The sequence below is a fragment of the Paroedura picta genome, chromosome 1 (genome assembly GCF_049243985.1).
Source record: "Paroedura picta isolate Pp20150507F chromosome 1, Ppicta_v3.0, whole genome shotgun sequence".
Taxonomy (NCBI): domain Eukaryota; kingdom Metazoa; phylum Chordata; class Lepidosauria; order Squamata; family Gekkonidae; genus Paroedura; species Paroedura picta.
In genome coordinates this window covers 64,471,218-64,497,818 of record NC_135369.1, presented here as the reverse complement: position 1 = coordinate 64,497,818, position 26,601 = coordinate 64,471,218, and the positions used below count along the sequence as shown (strand labels likewise).

General features: G+C 47.0%; 1 protein-coding gene across 6 annotated transcripts in view; it reads left to right on the top strand.

Annotated features, from left to right (window-relative positions):
* Positions 1-26,601, top strand: part of LOC143839266 (uncharacterized) — a 69,247-nt gene that overhangs the window by 22,151 nt on the left and 20,495 nt on the right. For 3 of the 6 annotated variants that reach the window (XR_013231679.1, XR_013231678.1, XM_077341074.1), the window contains exons 2-4: positions 11,776-11,843; positions 12,690-12,766; positions 12,906-13,093. Coding sequence is in view for 4 of the 6 variants with exons in the window: in XM_077341074.1 (XP_077197189.1) it covers positions 13,030-13,093 (64 nt within the window). In the remaining 2 variants the exon portion in view is untranslated. The other 3 variants (XM_077341084.1, XM_077341066.1, XM_077341058.1) reach the window with 3 other exon arrangements.

Sequence of the window (26,601 nt, the reverse complement as noted above, 5' to 3'; positions counted from 1 at the left end):
GTGCCGCCTGCCAGGCGCTTTGCAGGGAGAAACCCTAACTGATTCATTGTTGCTTTATTCCCTCTAACTCCCTTAAAATGAAAGGAAGGATTATTTCACACAAGTTTTATCTCGAAGCCATGCTAGGCATGACAGTGGCAGACTCAGTCTCTTCAAATGTTTATTGATGCAACTTTTACAGTTACTGGTTACCTCAGTGCGAGAAAGCGAGCTCATTTTTTGTATCTGACATTTTACTATCAAAAAGAGCCTGAAAGTAGCTTACAATTTAACTAACCCTCCCCTCCCCACAAAGGACATCTTGTGAGGTAGGTGAGGATGAGAGAGCTCTGTCAGAACTGTGACTGGCCCATTAGCTGCATGTGGAGGAGTGGGGAATCAAACTCAGTTCTCCAGATAGGAGACTGCCACTCTTAACCACTACACCAATCATTTTAGACCATTTTATTTCCTCCAATTGTATTGTTCTTTGACCTTGCTCCTCCTATATCTCATGGTCCTGGGTTTACTGGGGCTTTTAGGTGACACAGTTCCTAGGCCTTGTGCTGTATTTGGTTCTTTTCAATCTGGATTCCAAACATCCACCTTCCACCACCGTCTCGGTGTAGTTTCATAGAGCACAAGGAAAGAAACCATCTTCCAGCACACTACATATATTGGTACTTAAAGCTCATATAATGCTTCAAACCCATGTTTGTTGATCATAAAGATAATTACCATTAACAGAAACAAAGTCTCTGAATAAGTATAGAATTATAGAATCATAGAATCATAGAGTTGGAAGGGGCCATACAGGCCATCTAGTCCAACCCCCCGCTCAAAGCAGGATCAGCCCTAAGCATCCTAAAGCATCCAAGAAAAGTGTGTATCCAACCTTTGCTTGAAGACTGCCAGTGAGGGGGAGCTCACCACCTCCTTAGGCAGCCTATTCCACTGCTGAACTACTCTGACTGTGAAATTTTTTTCCCTGATATCTAGCCTATATCATTGTACTTGTAGTTTAAACCCATTACTGCGTGTTCTTTCCTCTGCAGCTAACGGGAACAGCATCCTGCCCTCCTCCAAATGACAACCTTTCAAATACTTAAAGAGGGCTATCATGTCCCCTCTCAACCTCCTTTTCTCCAGGCTGAACATTCCCAAGTCCCTCAACCTATCTTCATAGGGCTTGGTCCCTTGGCCCCAGATCATCTTTGTCGTTCCCCTCTGTACCCTTTCAAATTTATCTACGTCCTTCTTGAAGTGAGGTCTCCAGAACTGCACACAGTACTCCAGGTGTGGTCTGACCAGTGCCGTATACAATGGGACTATGACATCTTCTGATTTTGATGTGATGCCCCTGTTGATACAGCCCAAAATGGCATTTGCCTTTTTTACCGCTGCATCATACTGCCTGCTCATGTTTAGTTTACAGTCCACAAGTACCCCAAGGTCTCGTTCACACACAGTGTTACCTAGAAGCGTATCCCCCATCCAGTAGGTATGCTTTTCATTTTTCTGACCCAGATGCAGAACTTTACACTTATCTTTATTAAATTGCACCTCGTTCTCATTTGCCCATTTTTCCATTGTGTTCAGATCTCATTGAACTCTGTCTCTATCTTCCGGAGTATTTGCCAGTCCTCCCAATTTGGTGTCATCTGCAAACTTGATGAGTAGTCCCTCCACCCCCTCATCTAGATCATTAATAAATATGTTAAAATGTACCAGCCCGAGCACCAAGCCCTGAGGTACCCCGCTACTCACCTCCCTCCAGTCTGATGAAACACCATTGACAACAACTCTTTGAGTGTGGTTCTCTAACCAATTCTCTATCCACCTAACTATCTGAAAATCCAGATTGCAGTCCTTCAATTTATCCATCAGAATATCATGGGGAACCTTATCAAAAGCTTTACTAAAATTCAAGTAAACGACATCAACCGAATTTCCACGATCCAGCAAACCTGTTACTTGGTCAAAAAAGGAAACCAGGTTGGTCTGTCAGGACCGGTTGGAAACAAATCCAGGCTGACTTCCTTGGATCACCAAATTGTCCTCCAGATGTTTGCAGATCACTCCCTTTAATATCTGCTCCATTATCTTACCCACAACAGAGGTCAGACTCACTGGTCTGTAGTTTCCTGGGTCATCCTTCCTCCCTTTTTTGAAGATCTGAATAACGTTTGCTCTCTTCCAGTCCTCCGGGACATCTTCAGTTCTTAAAGACGTCCCGAAGATGATGGACAAGGGTTGTGCAAGTTCTCCGGAAAGTTCTTGGAGCACTCTCGGGTGCATTTCATCTGGCCCACAGAATAAGTACATATTCTTGATGCTGTTTGGCTAAAACTATTCCAATTTGATGTATTGTTGCCATGTTACCTAAATACAAAATAATTATAGGAAGGAGGGAATCTCTCCCTCCCTCTCTCCCTCTCTTTCTCCAGGAGATACAGCATCATATTCTGCAGAACCCTAATGCAAAAGCCCTGAAGAGACCCAATGTCCAGTTCTGCAACATTCTTATATTGATCCAGTTGTTAATGGAAGCTGAAATGTACCAATTGTCTGAGATGCAATAACTTCAATTGACCTTTTGGTGACAATCTGAAAAACCTTTATTTGCATCTGCAATACTTACAGTCCTATAGGAAATTCATTAATTAGCAGGGACATAAAGATGTTTCAAAGAATGATTTACTGTGCACTCCTAAAAGGAGTTACTCAGTTTAGGATTGTGCTGTAAGTAACTTGGGTAGGGTTGCCAACTTCAGGTTGGGAAATTCCTGGAGATTAGGAAATGGGTTTTGAGAGGGGGTTGGGTAGGGGGAAGCTCAGTGGGATACAATGTCATAGACTCCACCTTCCAGAACTGCCATCTTCTCGATGGAAACTGATCTCCGCTGTCTGGGAATCAGTTGTCATTATGGGGAAATCTCCTGGTCCCACCTGGAAGCTCACAACTATAAACTCTGCCATGAATATAATGAATGATACCAAAAGCCACTGATGGTATTCAAGTTCCTCATTAGCATCCAAGCTCTGCTGAGTTCTAAGAGCATAGCACAGTCTTGGCCTTTACCTGCCATTTGCAACAATTGTCCACCATGTGGGATTAGAAAGAGCACTGAAGATGAAAGGTCTGAGTGCTAATGAGAGAGAACTCAGGTGAGGCTGCAGAGCTCCCCATGGTGTCCTGGTACAGAGCGGCCCAGGGAAGAGATCAGCAGGCCATCCGGATGAAAGAGATGCCAGAATAGTATATCCTGCTCCACGGGACTCCAAGGCAGTGCAATTTTCAGGATGTTGCCATAGATTTTTCACTGATGCAAAAGTGCAAATTGAAGCATGGCACTCAGGCATCGTGTACAAAGCCTTTGTGACATGGCAAGAGGTCTCACATTCTGATTTTAATGGAAAGGTCAATGGATTTGCAACTTCATTCCTTTCCATAGCATAGACATAAGTATTCTATTTTGAGGTCACCTAGCCCATGAGTGATTTCCCCTTGCACTCAGCTTCAGGAAGAGCAGCCTGATGAACTGTTACCTGACTGGGTGATGCCATCAGCCTTTCTGCCCATGGAGATGGGAAGAGAACAAGGCTCCTTCCCTCAGCCTGCTCCTTCTGGGATTCTCTCAGTGGCCAGCTCTTCTGCAAACAGGTGTGCTCCGTTCACCTCTTTTCACTGAGCAGCAGCTGGAAAAAAACTGTTCCTGCCTGGTTAGATTATAATTGCCCACTCTTTTTTCCTGTTGTTGTAAGCATTATAAATTTTTTTTGAAATGTTGAACGTATGGGATAGAACCATTAAATTAATGAAATGTCTGTCCAGATGCAGGTGTGCTGTCATAAATAATGCATAAAGCGACCATCGCTGTGTGTGGTGAACTGGCACCCTGAGCCCCCTTGGCATCTGGATAACAGCTAGTTTTGGAACTGTTGCCACCATTGGGAGGTCTTAATGGAGTAATTAATTGTATGTTTTGTTGGGGTTTTATCTTTGTGAGACAGCTTGCTGGGAGCAATAACAACAACAACAACAACAACAACAATAATAATGCATGTCTATCAGTCAAGCGGGCCTTCCTTGCCCACTCACCCATCCACTGCAGCCTCAAAGGCCCACTGATGCTGCTTCTGCAGCTCGAGAGATTGGGGATAGCAGTAGGATGGAGAATCCCCCCCAAACTGTCCCTTTTCCGTACATGGAAATCCTCTCCAAAATCCACCCATAATTCAAATTACATAAAAATTACATACAAATGAAAGCAATGACAACAAAACCAGACTGACAAGCCAGCAATCTTAAGTACAGCTCAGTACATTAACTGAAATGCTTTGGTACCAACCACTATCCAATCATCCCCAGTTGTCCTCCATAAATAATTCTGTTTTGCAACGTTTCCCAAAGGCCAGCAAACAGGAGCTTTTCTGACCTCCTTTGAAAGCCTGTTCCAGAGAAGGGGAGGGGGAATGAAAAGACCCATGTCTGGGTAGCATTTGACCGCACTCATAAGTAATATGGGTAGAGTTGTTTTGATGTCTGTCAGTCAAGAATATCAGAGTAGATAATCCAATGGTTATCCTAGGACAAGCCCTCTTCACTCTTCCCACTTCCTTGCCCAATACACTCTCCACTTCATCCTCTTGACCATTCCCATTCACTCTCCTGTGTTTCTGCTCACTTCTGCCTCCTATCACAAGATGTTATCATCAAGCGATGCCAACCTTCATCTTTGGAGGAGAGATGTGGGAGGCAGCCCTACAGTTGTTTGTTTCTAAGTTCAAACAATGTAGCTCTCTGCAATTTGTATCTCTGAGCAAAGTGGGGATATCATGTTTGGTTAGGGCTGCCATTTTGCTAGAGGGAGGCACAGGGTCCTTACAAGAACAGCATTTTCAAGGACCCAGACTGTCAGCCTAATGACTCGCTTCAAATGAACATACAAAGCTTCCATCTAGTCCATCCTCCAGACTTTCAGGCTTACATGATCTTTTGATCAGTTCTCATACATCACTTAGGAATTACTGGCCTACCTGTTGGTATTAGTGAACTGATGTTTAATCTTTTAAAGTTAGGTCCTTGTATACAATCCTCTTACCTTCAGATCTTAAGACCAACATGATTTTTCTTATGTAGTTGGCACAATTTATCATGCCACTCCACATCTTTCTAATGTGGGTTAAACAGCCAGGTGCAAATTGGGTCCAATGCTCATGATGGAACAATTCACCTGATTTACTTGCATATGTGCAATGCAGTTGAGGCTTGTGAAAGAAGAACAATGGCCAGACACAGAATTATTGTATGACTTGACCTGTTTTTTCTTGTCCAAATTACTTTGCATACCTTCGATTCCGTTCTGCAATGGGGCAAAGCTGTCTAACATACAGGGCAGGATGAGTGATTTCTCAAGGTGATAGCCTGGTGGCTGGCATTCTGGGTCGTGTGCACAGTGAAGAAAGTTATGCATTAATAGCAGGCGTGAAGTCTGTTTGGCATGCGATGTCTGCAGTCTGAAAACAGACCTCCAGATAAAGAGCGTGGATACAAGCACTGTAATGTGGTAATTCATCAGGAGCAGTGGCAGCTGGAAACTATGGCGCTCAGGGGGACTGAATTAATAGACTGCATAAAGTGCTTCATCTCTCTGTCACCAGTGCATTTCTGGCTTAGCTTGGCATGTGGTTGCCGTACGAAAGTCATTCCATGTCTTCTGAAAGGGCTGCAGACTGTTTTTAAATAGGCAATGCCGCAACAAAACCATGTCTAGTTGAGGTCCTGTCTGAACAGACAGGGTGCAATTCTAGCTCACATTCTCATGGTGCACTCTGAATAATGCTAAAGAACTTCTAGCTACCAGACAATCATAGGACCTCCTGGCTACTCTACACACAGAGAAACAAGCTAGCCCGATCTTGTCAGATTTCAGAAGCTAAGCAGGGTTGGCTCTTGTTAGTGTTTGGATAGGAGAATACCTCATAACTACAACCTTGCTAAGCAAAGGCAAGCAGTGTCAAACCACCTCTGTTTCTTGCCTTGAAAACCTCACAAGAGGTCTCCACAAGTCATTGGATGGCAAAAAAGCAAATAAGCAACCCCTTGAATAGGCATCTATAAACAGCACCATTCTTTAATTTATAAATTTTTTCTTTAATATGATTGTTAAAACATACTGCAGCTAGGGACCCCCAAGCTGAAGGATTCAAATGTGCATCGGAAACTCTCAAGGCTCTTTTGTGCAGATCTCAAGACCAAGCAACCCAACTGTAGAAACTGTGCAGAACTCCATGACAAATGCAACTAACCTCATCAGAAATGTTTACCTTCCCTCAGAATTCATGCTGATATTTCTCATGAAAATGGGACTTTCCAGTTCTCTTCCAGTTCCATTGTGAACAGGAGGAAACTCTAGTCTTGATTAGAGAAACCATAAGCATTAATATACATTGGGGCCTATCAGCTCTCCCAAAACATGTCAGAGGACATGATATGATTTGGGATTAGGGGTTTGCTAAAGGCAGAGAAGAACACCTACAAAGTGGGATTTAGGGAGCCATGGAACAAAAGGGCAGCTGGACAACAAATTTCAGTTCCTAATTCAAGTGCGTTCGTTCGTTCGTTCGTTCGTTCGTTCGTTCGTTCCTTCCTTCCTTCCTTCCTTCCTTCCTTCCTTCCTTCCTTCCTTCCTTCCACTCACCAAAGGAGGCTCATGAAAATAGGCCAACAATAACAAAGCTTGCCAGTCAATGACACAAAATATATACGTATAAATAACCTAGCAAGGCTGAGTCACAAAATGTAATTGAAGCACATCCTTCCACAGCATCATTGAAAAGCCTTAACAGATAAGACTGCTTAGCAATTCTCCCTAAAGATTGTCCAGGGGCAGCATTTTCTTGACTGCTTCAGACAGGCCATTCCACATGATTTGGGCTGCAAGAGAAAATGTTTGAGCTGGGGCTGGGGAGGGTCTTACCCTCTTAGGAGACTGGAGAACAAAAATACTGATGAGAGGAGGACAGGAGGTGCACAGGTGTCCCTCATAGGGAAAATGATAGTGCTTCAGGTATATGAACATTAGAACCAGGACTTTAATTTAAGCCCAGAAACAACTAGACAACTGGTACAGATGTCCCAGAACAGCTGGAAGATGCCCACACTGACCTCTCCAACCAAGAAATGGGCAGTTGTATTTTATAACAATTTAGGTTTCTGGTCTGTCTGTCATTAAGGGCAGTTGCATGAAGAGTGTGCCAGAAGAGTGCAGCCTTGTGGGTACCCAAGTGGGCATCAGCACTGACAGATTAGCTGGACTGAGAAAGGGAGATAACTGGTGTGCAAGATGCGTAATGGCCTATGCTTTCTTCCTTTGAGCAGCATATTCCTATGCCCTATGGCTGTGCAGTTTGTTGGCACAGCATGAACAATTTCTGTTGAGGTCTCAGAAGCAAAACAATAGAGCCTGGGATACAGCGATTAGGATGGGCTTTGGTGGTCCCTACTATTCATCATGCAAAATAAGCAGCTATTGTCAATGGCTTAATATGTCACTTAGTACATAGCCAGCGTGGCTGACTGTTTAAACTGCTGAAGAACAACCGGGGAGACCCAGGTTCCAATTCTGGCAAATATTTGGAGGGACCTTGGGTGAGTTTCCCTCTCAGCCTAATACAGACCTGTTGTGATGGCCGAACAGAGGAGTGGAAAACCATGCACCCTGCCCTGAGATGACTAGATAAAAATAGAAAATTCAGCTTTTGGCACCAAATTGGAGCTGCTGTGGTGTGGAACTTTGCATTTAAAGAAAACTGCCCAGAAGCAATGGAACCGTTTGACAGGTTCATTAGTTCCTCTTCCCTTCCTTCCTCCCACCTCCCGATCCTCCTTTCCTATGTGACCGATAAGCTGCTGCGGCTGTCTGCTGTCTGCTGTTATCTGTCTCTCTGTCTGAGGTATTAGCCTGAGTGATATCCCTGGAGAGGAAAAACTGGGCTCAACCAGCCAAGCCTTGTGAAAAGGAGCCATGGAAATCAAAAGGACCGAGACTATAGAAAGCCTCTGGCAATGTCTTTCTCTGCCCTGGAAGAGACTTCTCTGATTACCAAAGACATCTCTTTAACTGCCAGCCTCTCCCACAGCCCCCAGCATTCAAGAGAGCATGCAGGGCCACCATCTGGGCAAGTTTAGGTTTCAGGGACCTGAGAGCCAGTAGGGAAAAACAAGAAGGACAGCAGAAAACAGAAGCGGCTGCCAGATCCTTTTCTGCTCTTTGCAAATAAGGCCAGTAATGACACTTCTGAGGCCTTTCATCTAGGGGATCTCAGGGCAGTGGGTAACACTAATTGATCAGGCCATCAAAAGCACATTGGAAGTAGCATGCTCAAGGTCACGCAGCAGGCATTTTGGCAGCAGAGTCGGGAAAGAGATCCCAAGACTTTTGGTTTCTCATTCATCTTTTCCCCCTCCCCCTTCCCTGTCTGCTCAGGATCAGATCCAGCTTGATGCAAAGTTACTGGACCAAACAAGGTGAGAGGCTTGAGAGGAAATTAATACACACTTCACTTTGGTGCCTGGGTTTCCAACGAGGCCTAGACCAGGCATTAAGCCTATTTCCATGATCTAGTTTATTCAGGGTATTTTAGAAATTGAATAATCATTTGTAAAATAAATCTATGTACTACCTTTTAGTCTCACTTTCCTTTAGTCTCACTTTAGTCTCCTTTCCTCCAAGGAGCTAGGATCAGGCTATCTGGTTCAGCTCCCTCATTTTATTCTTACAACAATCTTGTGAGATAGGTTAAATGGAAGAGTGAATGAATGGCCTAAGGTCATCCCAAAAGCAGAGTGAAGATTTGAACCCAGGTCTGCTGGGTCATGCTAGCCACCTTATCATCTTCTTTCATGATGTTGTATGTATTGGATGGAAGCATGTCTGTGTGGGGTCCCATGTTACAAGTTTGTACAAGGCCCAAAGAAATGGGTCCTTGTGGTTTTGAATGGCCTTCTTAGATACCCAGACCCTATTTACTTTAATGCCTGCTAATTATGGCTCTTTTTAAAAATAATAATAACATTAATGAACATATAGTACCATGCTGCCTATGCCATCCAGTCAACATAGAGGAGTCTGGACTCACGGCTCAAGTCAACCACCTCGTTTTTAAATGGTATTTTGAATGCATACAGGCCATCTAACCCAACCCCTTGCTCAATGCAGGATCAGCCTAAAGCATCTAAGAAAAGTGTGTATCCAAACCTTTGCTTGAAGACTGCCAGTGAGGGGGAGCTCACCACCTCTTTAGGCAGCCGATTCCACTGCTGAACTACTCTGACCGTGAACATTTTTTTCCTGATAACGGTACTTGGTACCGTTCCACATGTAGTTTAAACCCATTACTGCAGGTCCTATCCTCTGCTTTTCCCTAACCTGTAAGTGACAACTTTTCAAATACTTACAGCCATCATGTCCCCTCTCAGCCTCCTCTTCTGCATTCCCAAATCCCTCGGCCTTTCCTCATAGGGTTTGTTCCCCAGGCTCCAGATCATCCTTGTCACTCTCCTCGGCACCTTCTCAAGATGTTGGCTAGCTGGGGAGATGCATCCTATGTACAATTACTTTAATCCAACTGGCTCTGTTACAGCATGCAAGCTGCATTCAGACAACAGTTCCAGTGTGTCTTAAGCTAGCGTGCACCTGACCCTGGCTTGTTCCTGGCTTTCACAACTTCATTTATTTATTTATATGTTTGTTTGTTTGTTTATTTATTTACAGTCTACTTTTCTTGCTGAAACTGAAGGCAGATTACAAAACTGAAAACAATGTAATAATCATACAATAAAGAATGGAACCAATTTGGATCACAGAATTAGAAAAGAGTGCAATAGAAACCTTATATGCATAAGGTATCATAAGAATTTCAGAAACTGGATTAAAGAAGTTAGAAAATGATTCAGTAAAATCAAAATAATGGGTTGGATCCAGTGCAGTAAATACAAAAGGCTTTTCATCTGACAGATTGCTGTACTGTTCCACAAGTGCCTTCTGAAGACTGAAAGAGAGGATGCCAGGCGCACTTCCCTGGAAAGGTTGTTTCATAAGCATGGGGCTGCCACTGAAAAGGCCCTTTCTCTTGTGCCCACCTAACAAGCTTCTTTGTTTAGTGTGACAGGACTCTCCCTGTGACCTTAAGTCCCAGATCATAATTTGTGGGAGAAGACAGTCCCTCAGATACTCCTGTTCAAAGCCACGCAGGGCTTTAAAAGACAAGGGCTCTGAAAAGGGCTGCAGTGTGGATCAGTAACCAGTGTAATTGTAGCAGGAGCAGGCTCACATGCCCCTGAAAGTTGGCCATGACCAGCGATCCACTCATAGCATTCTGTACTAGCTGCAGCTTCTGAACACACTTCAAGGGCAGTCTCAAGTTGAGTGCATTGCACTAGTCCAGTCTAGATGTAAGTAAGGCGTGTATCATTGAAGCTACATCTGACTGGTTCATGAGCCATTGTGGCTGATGCACCAGCTGAAAGTGGGCAAAAGCACTCTGAGCCACGGTAGAGCCTTTCTAAGGCAGCGGATCTCAAACTTACCTTTGCTGCAATCCCAACTGAGCACACGCATGCAGGCACACAACAATCAAGGTGGCATGGAGGCAGCCATTGCTATGGCTCCACCACCTCTGCTCGCCTCCGCCCACCTCTACCTGCCTCCGCCCGCCACTGCCTCTGCCTGCTGCCGCCACCACCTGCCTCCACCCGCCACTGCCGTCGCTGGCCGCCACCACAGACAGCAACCTGGCAATCCTGGGGAAGGGGCCAAGTGACCCCAAATGGGGTCATGACCCCAAGGTAGAGAACCACTATTGTAAGGTGTCAGGCAAAGAGCCTGGCTTTCCAGAGGAAGTATGACCCTATTCGAGACAGGAGAAATCTCAAGTCCCTGGTCTGCCTTTCCACTAACCCAGAGAACTGCTGTCTTGTCAGGATTACATTCAGGTTGTCTACCCTCATCCAGCCCTTTACTGACTCCAAGTACTGGATTGCTTCAGGAACCAGATCTGGCCTAAAGAATTAACTAAGGGCCATTCCGCATGACTTAAATGTAGCCAAAGTCTTACCTTTCATAAATGCTATTAATTTAACGTTTCGCATGACGTTGTAAGCAAACCGCAAAAACCTCGCCAAACTCCAGCAACAATTGGAATTTTATAGAGCTTAGGGGGAAATCCAGAAAAGTGGATTCCCCCTGAAAAAACCACTACACTTCTGAGCACAAGCTGCAACACATCAGCATGTGCGTTCTCAAAATAGCGGTAGAAAGTATGTCCTTCCCTCGCTCGCACCCCGGAGCTTCCAGAGACGCAATCGCCATTTTCCCCCCCTTAGACCTGCGAAAGCAACAAGCGAGCGAGGCTTCTCCGGCTAAAGTCCCTCCACAGAAGTGCTTAACAGTAAAACAAAGCTCCCTACTGCAAGTGTCTTTAAAGTTTCCAAGCAGAATACAGACCTCTGTTCGACACTGCCCGTAATTTCAGCCACAAATCACGCCCATCGGGGGGGGGGGGTTTACTTGAAGAACGCGGAAACGATTAAGCGCCAGCTCCTATGCCAGCAAAAAAGTCTTTCTAAGACAATGATTGAACAAATATTCGTTGCGGCTGGTGTGTTCGGGTTTTTAAAAAACAGTTTTTAAAGCGAAAGGGGCTTTTCTGGAGCACAAACATTGGCTGTTCCTTTTGATTGACGGCGGGAAGAAGCGCAGAAAAATATTGCTTCCTTTGTTGTTATTCCAGAGAGACCGGAAACCTGTGGGGAATGAATAGACCGCTACTGGGACTTCAATATTCCACTAGAATTAAAGGTATGCAGAATGACAAAATTCCACTATTAAATATAGCGTTTCTGCATACTGAAAACATTTAGTAACATTGCTTTACTGCTTTAGGATGCTTAGGGCTGATCCTGCGTTGAGCAGGGGGTTGGACTAGATGGCCTGTATGGCCCCTTCCAACTCTATGATTCTATGATTCTATGATTCTATGATTCTATGATTCTATGATTCTATGATTGGTCCTTGTGCGGAAAGGCCCCAAGTATCCCTCTGCTGAGTTACTATCCTAAACCCAATACATTCAGACTACAGAAACTCTGCAGATGACTGTTCTTGTGAATTTAGCGCCTTCACACAACACTGTCCATTTTCTTGACTTAATTTGCCACTGTGCATGATTACTGGTGCTATCCAGTATTTCTGTATGCTGGGTCGTTTCACAAAACCATGAAGTATGGATGCAGTTGGCACTACAGCCTTGGAAAAGGAGCTCTGTGAGGCTTCTAATATATGTAAGGCAGCCTTCCCAAGGGTTGTTCTTTTTTTCCCCAAGCTTGGTGTTGACATTGCTTCACTATCAGCCTCCTGATTGCTTATGCTGTTAGTCACCAGTGCACTGTGTAGGCTGGCATGCAAGTTTCCATTCACTGCTATCTGCTGTTATCAGTAAAGATGGAAAAGATGTAGGCTTGCTGTTGCTTCTTCCCCAAGGATGTGTGATAATCCTTAGCTCTAGTCAATACTCCTGAAGCCACATTGACCTTGGTCCTGACCTTGATCGCACTTCCAACTGTTTCCTTCCTGATATGACAGAATGCCTATGATTTCACTCACTCACCACACTTTCCTTCCTGATAATCCATTTTTATTTGACAGCTCTACACAAGGAACTGTACACTCAGGGGAGAAGGAGATGATCCCTGGACAGTAGGCAATTCACCCTAACGGTAAAGGTAAAGGTATCCCCTGTGCAAGCACCGGGTCATGTCTGACCCTTGGGGTGACGCCCTCTAGCGTTTTCATGGCAGACTCAATACGGGGTGGTTTGCCAGTGCCTTCCCCAGTCATTACCATTTATATTCTCATTTTCAGGCAATTTCTGGACATCAGCAAAAATAGCATTACACCAGCTGAATGGCAAAGCGCTAAATTTTATTGTGTCTCCCAGCCCCTCCTTGCTGTTTTGCTGTCTCGCCTTTGTCTGCCTTCTTTTCACATGTCTTACCCTCCACATTTGCTGCTGGAAATGGTGGAAGAGAGCAATGTGTCAATCAGTTCAGGTAACCAATCCCCTTTCTCCATGTTTTAAAAGTCCTGTGATGCCTGCTAATTTTTTTTTAATCGTACTTCTTTGTTGGAATGCCTATGCATAGAATCATAGATGCATAGTCCTTTTTGAACACCACCCTTTATGGGATCATGAGTCCTTTGATACTTTCAAGAGGCATGCTTTGTGTTACAACTTTGGAAAAAATTCTTTTATTTCTGGCATCACCTGCACGCTTGTCCACCTATTTGTTGCTCCAGGAAGTTAGCTATTCTTAAAAAGAAACTCCTGTCTCTGGGAACAAGGGAGAGGGAGGCGGGTGCGAGTGTGGGACAAGGCAGGCACCTTTAGTGCATTTGAGCCTCCATATCTTCCCCCTGCTGGTTGCCTGCTTGTTGCTGTCTGGTAGCTCATGCTAAATAGGTTGGTGAATCCACTTTAAGTGTTTCCCAAACTCGTGCTTTAAAATGGAGGATGTAGCAAGCTGGTTACAGCCCAGACACTGGATGTTGGTGATGTCATATGGAGGGGCCGGAATATAGCAACTTCTTTTGGCACTACATTTAATGGGTGTGGAAATGCCCTCAGTTTTTCCTTATAATTAGTCAGTTAAGTAAATGGCGAACATCTAAGTTAAAACAACTGGAAGTACACTGCTCATAAGTTTCACATTTCGACACATCATTCGTGCATCTTCTAATGCAGAAATGGTGCTGGCAGGGACTGATGGTAATTGTAGTCCATGGACATCTGGAGAGACACAGTTTGGTCACCCCTGCCATATGGTTTTATCTGAATCAGGATCCCACAGTGATTGTCATCAACCCCATCTGTGGATACTTAAATCTGGAGACTAGAACCATGAATAGACCAGGTACAGAGCACCTGTACCTTTACAAAACGAAATCTGCAGCGAACATTGTGGGGTTACTATACAAACACAACAGTGTTGCCAGCTTTCAAGCCTTGGTTTCTGTCAGTAAAAGGCAGGAGGAAAGAGGAGAAGCCCTTCCCAGAGCTATTTGGACTTTGAGGAAGGACTCATGAGGCTTTCATAACCCATACAGGACTGGCTGCTTGCTACTGTTCAACAGCAGCTATGAAAGCCTCTGTGGTGTAGTGGTTAGTGTATCATACCAGGATCTGTGAGACCCAGGTTAAATCCCCAAATCTGCTGTGTAAGTCACTAGGTGACCTTGGACGAGTTATGCATTCTCAGTAACCCACCTCACAGGATTATAAAATGGAGGAGAGGAGGAGGATGTAACTGTTGTGAGTTCCCATTGTGGAGAAAGGTAAGATATAAATGGATGTGGGGGAGGAGCGGGGAATCAAACCCGGTTTGCCAGATTAGAAGTACACACTCCTAACCACCACACCAAGCTGTCTCTCAAGGAGGCCTGCCTGGCCCTGCCTACACAATACAGGACAGTGGGGGCTCCTCTTCAAGTTCCAGTCATGGGCTCCTTACTCTTATCTAGCTATACCAAGAGTATATTTGTCAAGACATGCTCGTGAATCTAGTTTCTTGAATTCCTGCCCGGCTATTCTAACTCCCTCCAATTGAAAGGGACAAAATCTCTATTAAATGCAAAGGACATTTAGTAAATGTTCTGTAGTCATGTGTCCAATCTCATCCTGCCTTCCCCCTTGAACCTGTGGCCACCAGTAACTCCCACTCTCAGATAGGAGACTGCAGCATGCTCTGTTCCCAAACTTTGGGAGGAACTGAATGAAATGATTTGGCCCTAAATTCGGAATTTGTGACGGAGATTAGATAAACTGAAATAAATGGGGGAAGATAATAGATGTTTACACAAAGAACAAGAAGTGTTTCTTTCCCCCAAAATAGCCTCTTGCTTTTTATTTATAGTTTGTCTCCCTTTTGAGATTGAGTGGGCTATTTGCATAAGAAGGGGGAGGAAAGAGAGGATGATAAATAACCATTTCTTGTACAGGCTGAAATCATTATTATACCTGCCACTGGGGATAGATGTCTCTGCAGAAGAGAGCACCAGAATTAGAAAGGATCATTTAAATGTCTGAAATTTTTAAACAGTGATGGGTGAACCTTATTTCAGTTCATTTCCAAACACCATGAAACCTGATGTTCTGTAGTTTATATTTAACCTTTGAAAAATCACATTCAAATATAACATCAGAGCATTAACGGTCAAATCAGCATAGCCAGTTTTGGCTTGAAAAAATATACAAGAGCTCAGTCTATTTATGGAGATTGGTGAGGGCTGTTTCCCAGACTACCTTTGTGGAAAACACTCCTTGATGACATGGGGGGGGGGACACCCAACATGGGGGCTGCTGTTTCAGAAATCCCACAACAATACAAGCATCCTCAAAAGCAGATATGTGCTTAATGAATCTCATTCAGATAGTTTTGGCAGAGTTTGAATATGCAGAGAGAGCAGAGCACCAGGCTGCTGAATAAAATAGCTTTTTTATGTAGAGAAAGTATTATGCATAGGAAGAGATCAAGAGACCTAACTATCTGTCTAGTGGCAGTCATTCTTCAGCTGCTGTTCTGAAGGCAAGTAGGGAGGAAGTGCACTCAAAAAGCAGGAATTATCCTGTTGAACCAATCAGGACAGTGGAGGAGATAATTTGGAGATTATCAGAAAGTTCTTATCCTACTTATGCTAAATACACATCTCTTCTGATGCCCCCTGCAGGACACCCTTTATTTTCTGCTTAGTTATGCACACTGCAGATATTGCATATTCCAACAAGTTTCAGAGGGAAGCCATGTTGGACCATAATGAATCAACTGGATTTGAGTCCAGTGGCACTTTAGAAACCATCAAGATTTTCAAGGTTTCAGCTTCAAAGAGACAAAGCTCTCATCATCTGACAGAGAGTTTGAATCCTGAAAGCGCATTATCCCAAAATTGTGATGATCCCTAAGGAACTACTGGACCTGAACCTAGCTATTCCCATGTTATAGTTTAACAATAAGGAGTGACATTCAATTTTACTAGCTATTCAATTTTACTTACACAGTTCACAGTTCACAACTACTATACAAAGTTGTCTCTCTATGATGCCAGCAGGAAGAAGAGCTGGTTTTTGTACCCCACTTTTTAATACACAAAGGAGTCTCAAAGCAGCTTATAATTGCCTTCCCTTCCTCTCCTCACAATAGACACTCTGTTAGGTATGCAGGCTGAGAAAGCTCTGAGAGAACTGTGACTGGCTCAAGGTCACCCTGCTGACTGCATGTGGACAGGTGGAGAATCAAACCTGGTTCTCCAGATTAGAGGCCCCTCCTGTTAACACCTACTCCAAGCTGGCTGGAAGAAATGAAACAGACAGTAGTCCCTCTAACATGCATGGAACAATATCTCTTTACCTACCAACTGCCATGATGAATAGAATCACATAATCATGGAGCTGGAAGGGACCATATAGGCCATCTAGTCCAACCCCCTGCTCAATGCAGAATCAGCCTAAAGCTTCCATGAGAAAAATCTGTCCAGCCACTGCTTGAAGACTGCCAGTGAAGGGGAGCTCACCACCTCCTTAGGCAGCTGATTCCACTGCTAAACTACTCGGACTGTGACAAATCCCCCCCCCCTAATATCTAGTTGCTATCTATCAGTGTTAGAGTAGGAAGCTGCTAAGGACCTCTCCACTATGCCTCTACATCTTGAGTTCCTTATGTTTTCAACCACCACTAATGGGATCATCAGACAGTGCAGGAAGCACTCGATACCGTTCCATTGTGCCTCCATTGACCTCAGGAAGAATGGCAAACCCAGATTTAGCCCTACAAGCCCTGAACTTAGCCATGCTCCTTTTCATGGCCATAGCTGACCAAGCAAACTGCGGTTTGCCCTTGCCTTGAAACCAGTTCTAGACTGTTCACATGAGCAGGGCCTTCACACAGAGGCTGGCAATTTGGCCAGGGTCAGTCATTGTGTGGAATCATCCTGGGAAGCACACCACAATGATGAAATTACATTCCCCCCACAAACCCACACACTGTTATTTTATAGTCTTGGAAACTCACTTCTTCCAATGTTGCAACTCCTCAGACTATGCAATGGAAATCTATGATAATTACTAGTGTAATTAGGGTGTGTCAGGGAGTGTTTAGCTTATGTTTCCAAAACCTAAATATTACAGCTCACCCTTCCATCATACGTGCCCAGCACGGCCATTTGGCATTTCTTAGGCAACGGTACCAGAATAATCAACAACAGCACAGGTAGGGAAAGCACCAAAATCTTGGAATGACTGAAAACTAAGGAGATATATCACCACTGAACATTTTCTAGAACCAAAGGCATTCTTGCTGGCAGAAATCATTGGCTGTTTCCAGATCTGTATTTTGTACTTGCACCAGGGTAACATACAGGAACATTCTGGGCAGCATGACTTATTATAGGTTTTGTAGATTATTTGCATACAGCTTTGAAGTAAACAGTCTTTTAAAAATGTCATTAGTTCTCAATGGAACTGTTTGCTAAAGATAATGATTGACTTCATCTCCTTGTACACCTTGACCTGCTTAAAATGGTCATTGTAATGGCCATTAAATGCTCTTGTTTGAATGGGATGTCTGTGGAAAATGGGCAGAGGAGGGGCTGCCTAATCTTTTCCTTCCCCGTGGTTTGAATTCTCCCCCCCCCCCCAGTTTAAACTGAAAATGGGACCAGATGCAAGGAAAACTGGGAAGAATCAGAATCACACGGAGCTGGAAGAGACCACAAAGGGCCATCCCGTCCAGCCCCCCAACTTCTCGGTAACTTAAAAACCACACATTCATGACAGGTGCTCATCCAATTTCCCCCTAAAAACCTCCAGCAAAGGAGGCTCCACCACCCTTTGAGAAGAACATATTGCATCGATGAACAGCCCTCACCATTAGAAAATGCATCCCAATATTTAACCTCCTTTCCCATAATTTGGATCCATTGCTCCTAGTCCTTGTCTCTAAAGCTGCACTAAACAAGTTGGCCCCCTCTTCAACATGTCTACCTTTTAAATAGCTAACCACAGCTATCGTATCATCCTTTGCCCTCTTCTTCTCAAAGCTATACATACCCCCAAAGTGCCTCTTGGATTTTCATTATGTTGATAAAGTTTACTGAATTTAGGCTGCATTCCTAAGAATGCTTTCCTGAGGGTAAGCCCCATTGAATAAAATGGGCCATGTTTTCAAGTAGACCTGCTTAGGACTGCTCCCTTAGTGTGTGTTTCCTTCTTAAAACTTTTATCTGAATTATTCCTTCAAAAGATTTATGTGTCGCAGACACAGGACACAAAATCAGCTCCTCAGGCAAGTGCCACGTTACCTGAAGTTTTTGTAAGCAGGGAGGAAGCTGATGGGATATGCACGCTGGCAAATTCCTTGCATGTAGATATCAGAGTGCTCAAGGCTAAGCACAACAGAAGCAAAACATGCTGTCTTGCGATTGCCTATAAGAACATAACAAATATGATACAAGAGGGACTTCCGGCTAAGATGTCGTTCTGAGAGGGTTGCAGGGCATCTGCTCTGCTATCTCTGAAGCCTGACAGGGGTCAATCGCACAAGCAACTGGCAGAAAAGAGGAGGGGTACGCAAACCCCACCTCACCTTTCTACCCAGGAAGTTCTTGGGGCCGTCTCCAATCCTTTAGGGAGTATATCTCCCTGGATTATAGGCTGTCAGCGTTCCAGGTCCAGAGGATGACTGCCATATTCTATCTCGGAGAAATCTGAGGGCCTTTTTGCACGGGGATCTTTGTTGCAAATTGGTCACTGAATGAAAAATCGCCATTTAAAATAGTGGAATTCGTCGTTATGCATACCTGCCTTTGTAGTGGAATCAGTTGCGTTTTTTAGCGTTTCCCACAGGCTTCCGGTCTCGGCAGAAATCGCTAGAAAGGAAGCGCTATTGCCAAGCTCGTCCCGCCCCTGGCCGTCAAGCAGCCAATGGGCAGCCGTTAGCATGCTCCCAAACAGCCCCTTTCCCTTTAAGGAAGGTTTATTTTTTTTTAAAAAAACAGACCCATTGTAACGAATCTGGGTAGATTCGTTGCAACGGAGAGACCCATCCAGCTGCCTGGGGTGTTTGAGCTGTCGTTTGATCGTTTGATCGTTAACACGCTGCCTCCGAGTGAAAAAAAAAATCCCCCCCTCTCTCACGGGCCCGATTTTCGGCTGAATGGAATGTGTGAGATGTGTGTGCTTAGTGACTGAAGGGGAGGGACTGAAGCCGGGAAGCCTCTGTTTGAGCTGTCATTTGATCGTGGCCACGCTGCCTCCGAGTGGAAAAAAAAAATCCCCCCCCCCTCACGGGCGCGATTTTCAGCCGAAACAGTGTGAAAAATAAAGGGAAAATACATCAGCAAACGGGCTTCTGCGGGCTTCTTGTGCTTAGTGACTGTAAACAGCTCCGAGGAGGGACTGCAGCCTGGGAAGCCTCACTGGCTAAACGGAGGCTCGCCGGTGCGTTGATCTCCACTCGCTCGGGGAAAAAAAAATGGCAATCGCTTCGCCGGAAGTTTGGAGGACAGGCTCAGGAGGAGGGACTCTGAAGAAACCGCAACAATGTTAACGCACAGGTCTTTATCGCTATTGTTGCAGATTGGTTGCAGGAGTGTATCGCTATTGGTTGCAGGAGTGTATCACTTTTTGGGATTCCCCTGAAAGCGCTACAACGAAGCGCTTTTTGCGGGTCGGTTTCAGGAGTGTTGCAGATTGTCTACGACGTCGTGGGTTATTCCAAATTAGTAGCGTTTTCAATTAGCAACCATTGTGCTATTTTGAAGCCGTGCGAAATGGCCCTGAAATTCTGGAGACAGAAAAGGGGATGTCGGAGTTCTGCAGCCCAGATAAGGACACCCTTTTTAAAAAGACATACAGCCATCTTAAAGCAACAGTGTACAAAAATCAATCAAAAGATATATGGATCTGTAGTGAAAGTAACCGATTTAAAGGAGCTCTTTGGGGAAAAAATTGTATTGATACTAGAGTCCAGGAGGTGCAACGGCCTCAAGATTTATTGATGCATATTCTGCGGGAAAGAGTACAACTGCACTTTCTACGCCAAAGGCCAATGGGTCAGAATATAAGTCTACGGGAACGACAAGATGTAGCAAGCCACGAGATGAGACCCCCTTAAGAAGACCGAAAGCTCATATTGTTCTATGTTTAATGTTAAGCATTTAATCTAAACCTGGAAACTTACTATTCTCTGTATTAATAAAGTGCGGCCGCGACTTACCGCGGCCGCCATTAGAGAAGCGGCGAGGCGGGGGGCGGAGGAGGGATGGCGCGTGCTTGGGCGCTCTATCCCCCTCCCCGGCGCACGTGAGCAGGTTGCCGTGCGAATGCGCGGCGTACGGAGCCGGGGAGGGAGGAGCGAAGCGTGGCGCTTAAATAGGCGCCACGTGCTCGCAGGCGGCCTCTTTCCTCGGCCAGCCAGCGAGCAGCACCGGGCGAGGCGAGGTTGTGCGGGGGGACTGGGAGGCCATCGGGAAGAACTACCCTCCGCTTACTCTCCTCTCCACCTTTCATCTCCGCCCGCGGCTCGCTCTTCCCTCTCCCTCGGCTTGGCTTTCGGGGAGGGGGAGCAAGAACAGGTGTAATGGCTCCAAAACGGCAACGGGCTTCCAAAAAGGCGCCGGGCCGAGCCCAGGCGCAGGCCGGGAGGGGAGGTCAGGAGCCGGAGCCTCCCACGAAGAGGGCCGTGGCAAAACGGGCGAGCGCAGCCCGAGCCCGGGCAGCATGGGTGGGGGCCATTCCAAAGCAGAAAGGGCCAGGATTAGGGGCCGAGGGAGGAGCCGCGGAGCAGCGCACGGAGGGCGGAGGCGCGGGGCAGCCGGTATTAGGGCCGATCCAGCCCAGGGGCGGGGAGGCAGCGAGCCCACAGCGGGCAGGCCCGGCACCCCAGGCGCGGCAGGCAGAGACACCGAGGGCGGCCAGGGGGCGGCGCCAGGCCCCAGCCTCCTCATCTCGCCATGGCAGGGGATTGGGGGATGGGGCACCTATGAGTGCCAGGGGAGGTAGGCTGGAGAGCCCAGGTCCCAGTGGCATGGGGGGGAGGCCCAGAACGCGAGACAAGAGGGAAGGCGCCCGGCGGGACAGGGAGGAAACGGGCGCTGGGCGATCCTCCGAGGCCTCAGAGAGTGAGGGATCGCAACAAAGGCAGGGCACTCCAGGCGGGGAAGCAGCAGCATACTGGCGGGGATATGCCCGTGCCATGTCACAGCATTCAGGGCATGGGAGGTCCCCCAGCTCAGACGCTCATCCCAGCTCCGGCTCCACGAGTTCTGACACAGAGAGCACGAGCCACGGGACAGAGGAGCCCTCGCAGGCTCCGGTGTCGCGCAAGCACAAGAAGCATCGCAGGCCTGCGAAGCGGCGTCGCTGCAAGGGGCGGTGCACTCACTCAAATGGTGAGTCAACGTCATCAAGTGACAGTGATGGGGCACACAGAGAAGGTCATTACTGGCTGGAAGGGGCGTTTGCCCCAGGCCTCCCAGCATGGCTACATAGGCGCAGGGCTGCGGCTAGACGCCTGCTGGCAGCTGGGGCAGTAGCAGGAGGAATGCAAGAACCTCCAGGCAATTATCGGGATACGGACGCCCCCCCAGGGATCCATCTCCCAAAGAAACTTAGGGAAAAGGCTTTGGAAGGCTATTTTGTAGACCTGTTTTCCTTTGTCAAATCAGGAAAAGGGGGCGACACAGGGGCTAAGAGGGACAAAAAGAAGGGAGACATACAGCATTGTGAGCGTAATTTCAGCAATTGGCTCAGAGGCTTTACTGAGTATATGGCTTTAATCGCAGCAGCTTACCCAGAGTGGGGGTGGCACCTGGCCCGCTTCCTCTCTCACGTTCTTGAGGCTCGAGACTGCGGTGGGGAGGAAGCGGCTATGGATTACGAACGGGAAGTCAGGGAACTGGCTTCCCACAATCCTGCAGCCAGATGGGATCTTAAGCACCAGGGTTCCTGGTTGGTGAAAGTGGGGCCTCATATGCGCAGTCCGAGGGAGCGAGAGAAGAGGGCATCATCATTTAGGAGGCTAACAGGCTTACCCTGTTGGGACTTCAACAGGAAAGCTTGCAAACGCCTGCAGTGCAGGTACAATCACGTGTGTGAGATTTGCGGGGGAGGGCATGCTGGCCAGTACTGTAACAGGGCTGGAGGGGCACAGCAGCCCTTTCGAGGAGCCCGGTCTGCCAACAGGAAGGAAGGCGGATCGGGCGCAGGAACCCCTTCCGCCACTGCAAAGCCCAACTGAGGCCATCCCGGTGGAGCTGCTTAGCATCGCCCATACCCCAATACGGGTAAGTGTGCTAGAGAGAATGCTGAAGGCCTACCCCAATAAGGAGAAGGCAGCATATTTGCTGCAAGGATTTCGGGAAGGTTTTCGCATACCATACATGGGTGACAGGCGAGCAACCAACTGCTCTAACCTAAAATCCGCATTGGAAATGCCAGGCGTGCTGCAGGAGAAGCTGGCTAAGGAGTGCGCTGCAGGCCGCATAGCAGGTCCCTTCAAGTCCCCGCCACTGCCCAATCTCAGGGTATCTCCCCTGGGGGTAGTGCCAAAGAAAACGCCGGGTCAATTCAGGCTTATTCATCATTTATCTTATCCCGCAGGCTCTTCGGTTAATGACTTTATTCCACCAGAACTTTGTTCAGTGAAATATGCCTCTTTTGACCAGGCAGTAGCAATGGTAAGGGAATGTGGACAAGGGGCCCTGATGGCAAAATGTGATGTGCAATCCGCATTCAGGCTCCTACCGGTGCATCCTGCGGATTTCAGCCTTCTGGGCATGAAATGGGACGACCAGTGGTACGTTGACAAGGCCATGCCCATGGGCTGCTCCGTGGCATGCGCTGCGTTTGAGTCATTTAGTTCATTCTTGGAGTGGGCGGTGAAGCACGCGCATGGATTTCAGGCCCTGAGTCATTATTTAGACGATTTTATTCTTGCAGGCCCCAGAGGAACAGATGCATGTGCAGAAAGGCTGCGAGCCTTCCAGGCCGTGGCGGCGGAGCTGGGGGTTCCCCTGGCTGAGGAAAAAACGGAAGGACCCACAACCAGACTCACATATTTGGGTATTCAATTGGACTCGGTCTTGGGCCTGTCTAGGCTGCCAGAGGACAAGCTGGGAGCACTAAGGGACAGACTGCAGGGCATGTTAGGGAGGAAGAAATGCACATTGAAAGAGCTGCAATCCATACTGGGGCTTATGAATTTTGCCTGTAAGGTAATAGCTCCTGGACGTGCATTTAGTGCCAGATTGGCCAGAGCCACGAGGGGGGCTTGGTATGCGGGGCATCATATTAGAGTTACCAGGGGCATGAAGGAGGATTTGAGGGTATGGCTGTCCTTCCTGCAACGCTACAACGGGGTCACCATATGGCAAACACCGATTGATTTGGGGGAGGCGCTGCAAGTACATTCTGATGCAGCAGGTAGCCTGGGATTCGGAGTATTTTACAACAACCGCTGGTGTGCAGCGGGCTGGCCAGAGAACTGGCCAGCGGGGGTGCGTAGGGACCTCACCTTTCTGGAGCTGTTCCCCATTTTGGTGGCGGTGGAGCTCTGGAAGGAGGATTTCGCAAACAGTAAGGTCCAATTTTGGTGCGATAATATCGCAGTGGTGCAAGTGGTAAACAAACAGTCATTGAAATCTGACAGGGTAATGCGATTAGTCAGGAAGTTAGTGCTCACTTGTCTGGATGCTAATATTACATTTCGGGCGAGGCACGTACCAGGTGTGGACAATGAGATAGCGGACGCTCTATCTCGTTCCCAGACCGACAGATTTTGGCGTTTGGCCCCCGGGGCGAACAAGGAGCCAGAAGAGTTTCCAGCCAGACTGTGGTCCCTTGGGGAAGACTGATCCTCCAGGGCGTGTGGGAATCGTTGGCCCCATCCACCCGGCGAGCATATGAGGGAGCAGCTCAGGGCTTCGTGGACTTTGCCAAGGCGGCTGGACACCAGGCGGCTTGGCCGATGTCGGAAAATTTGGTGCTTCAATACCTAGCACACTTGAAGGAACGGGGCATTGCACCAGGGTCAATGCGAGTCAGATTGGCCGGGCTGTCCTTTGTTAGCAAGATGCTCGGGGCTTGGGATCCAGGCAGGTCCTTTCTAGCAAAAAGAGCAGTGCAAGGCTGGAAAAGGATGGAGCCAGTCAGGAAGGATGCAAGGAGGCCTGATGTCAGACGCACAGGAAACTCACAACAAAACTTATTCAAAAGAAAATAGTTTTATTGATTAGCACTATACGCATTGGACTGAAAGTCAAATCTGACTCGAAGCCAGATTTGCCTCAGCTTATCAATACATTTCTCCCGCCCAAAACTTGACAGTTCCCAAGGAGGGGGGTTAGTGAGAAAAGACATATGTGAAACAACAACAGGATTCCAAACTCCCATCCTTGAGAGAATTGACAACAACCCTGTGTGCCCATAACAAGATAAGGTTAGAATAACATCACTATTCTATTTTATTGCTACAACTACAAGGCCGGGGCTAGCAGGCGCCAGGTTCAATTAAGCAGTATAACTGACATGGAGGAACTCAGGCTAATTTATGACAGAGATTCTACAATCCTGACATCCCTCCGCATTAAAACTAACTTCACTCCTCCATCTAGCCGGCATCTACCGGGCGAGGACAATCCGGGAATGCTCGATGGAAAGCCCGGAGGAGGCGGGGTGCCTTCACATTCCTTGCCTCCACCCACTCTTTGTCCCCCGAGGGGAAATCTTTCCAATCGACCAGATATTGAAGGCGACCCTTGTGCAAACGAGAGTCTAAAATTTGGTTGACTTCATAGTGGGTGTCTTTATCGATGAAAATTGGCACAGGCTGGTCTGGAGGAGGGTGCCACTCGTCAGGGACCGGAGCTCTCCGCAGCAGGCTGGAATGAAAAACCGGATGCACATTCCTATAAGTCTTTGGTAAAGCTAGCTCAACAGTCACAGTATTAATCAGTTTTATCACCTTAAATGGCCCCACGTATTTAGGGCCAAGTTTCTTTGACTTCTGTTGGCACCTCAGGTTCTTAGTAGACAAATAGGCCAGGTCTCCCACTTTCCAGTCAGGTGCAGGTACTCTTTTCTTATCCGCTTGAGCTTTATAGGCTTGTTTTGCCTCCTTGAGGCTAGCTACAATTTCTGGCCAACCTGTACTGATGGTGGCTGCCCATTTAGTTATGTCAGGAGCCTCAGTGGAGTGGAGCTCCCAGGTGGGGGCTGTTGCTAAATCAGTCCCATACACTACTTTGAAAGGTGATACCCCAGTTGAGGCGTGAACCCCATTGTTGTAGGCAAATTCAGCCATCGGTAATAAAGAGACCCAATTGTCCTGCTGGTGATTGATGAAACAACGTAAGTACTGTTCCAGGATTTGGTTTACCCTTTCGGTCTGGCCATTTGATTCAGGGTGATAGCCTGAAGTGAGGGCTTGCTCCACCCCCAAAAGTCTCAGGAGTTCCCTCCAAAACTTAGAAACGAACTGGGGGCCCCGATCCGTCAGGACACGTGTCGGGATCCCGTGCAGACGTACCACGTGTTCAATGAAAAGAGAAGCCAATTTTGGTGCTGAAGGCACCCCCGTGCAGGGAATGAAGTGAGCCTGTTTGGAAAAAGCATCTACTACCACCCATATAACGGTGTTCCCATGGCTGGGAGGGAGGTCCGTAATAAAGTCCATAGTGACATTTGTCCATGGACGAGAGGGGGTGGGCTGTGGTTGCAATAGCCCCTTTTTCTTGCCTCCAACCGATTTTGAGGCAATACAAATAGGGCATCCCTGCACATATTTCTCCACATCTTTGCGCAGGGACGGCCACCAATATTGTCTCCTGACTAGGTGCAGAGTTTTTACAAAACCAAAGTGTCCAGCAGTTTTTGCGTCGTGGCAAAGTTTCAAAACTTTTCCCCTGGCCGAAACAGGAACAAAGAGTCTCTCGCCCTTAAAAAAGAGCCCCCCCTTCTCAGTCAGATCAGGGCGGAGGGAGCAAAACTCCGGATCTTGTGACATCTCCTTCTGGACCCAGCCCCCTGGGATGGGCGTATCAGTCTTTACGTGGCTGCGCGTCACGGCGGCCATCCCTAGTTGGGCGGGGGTGAAAACGGTGTCCACCAATGGGTCTCGTTTGCTGTTGTACTGGGGCAGGCGTGATAATGCATCTGCCAAAAAGTTCATTTTACCCGGCAGATGCTTTAGGGAGAAGTTGAAACGGGCGAAAAACTCTGCCCATCTCATTTGCTTGGCGGAAAGCGATCGGGGCTGCTTAAGTGCCTGAAGGTTTTTATGATCCGTCCAGACTACAAATGGGATCGCGGATCCTTCTAGCCAATGCCTCCAGGTGGAAAGGGCCAATTTTACTGCAGCCGCCTCTTTTTCCCAAATTGCCCAATTTCGCTCTGCCCCCGAGAATTTCTTTGACAGATAGGCCAGCGGGTGCAACTTTCCGTCCTCCCCCTCTTGGAGGATCACGGCCCCCATTGCTACGTCCGAGGAGTCTACTTGTACAGTAAATTGCT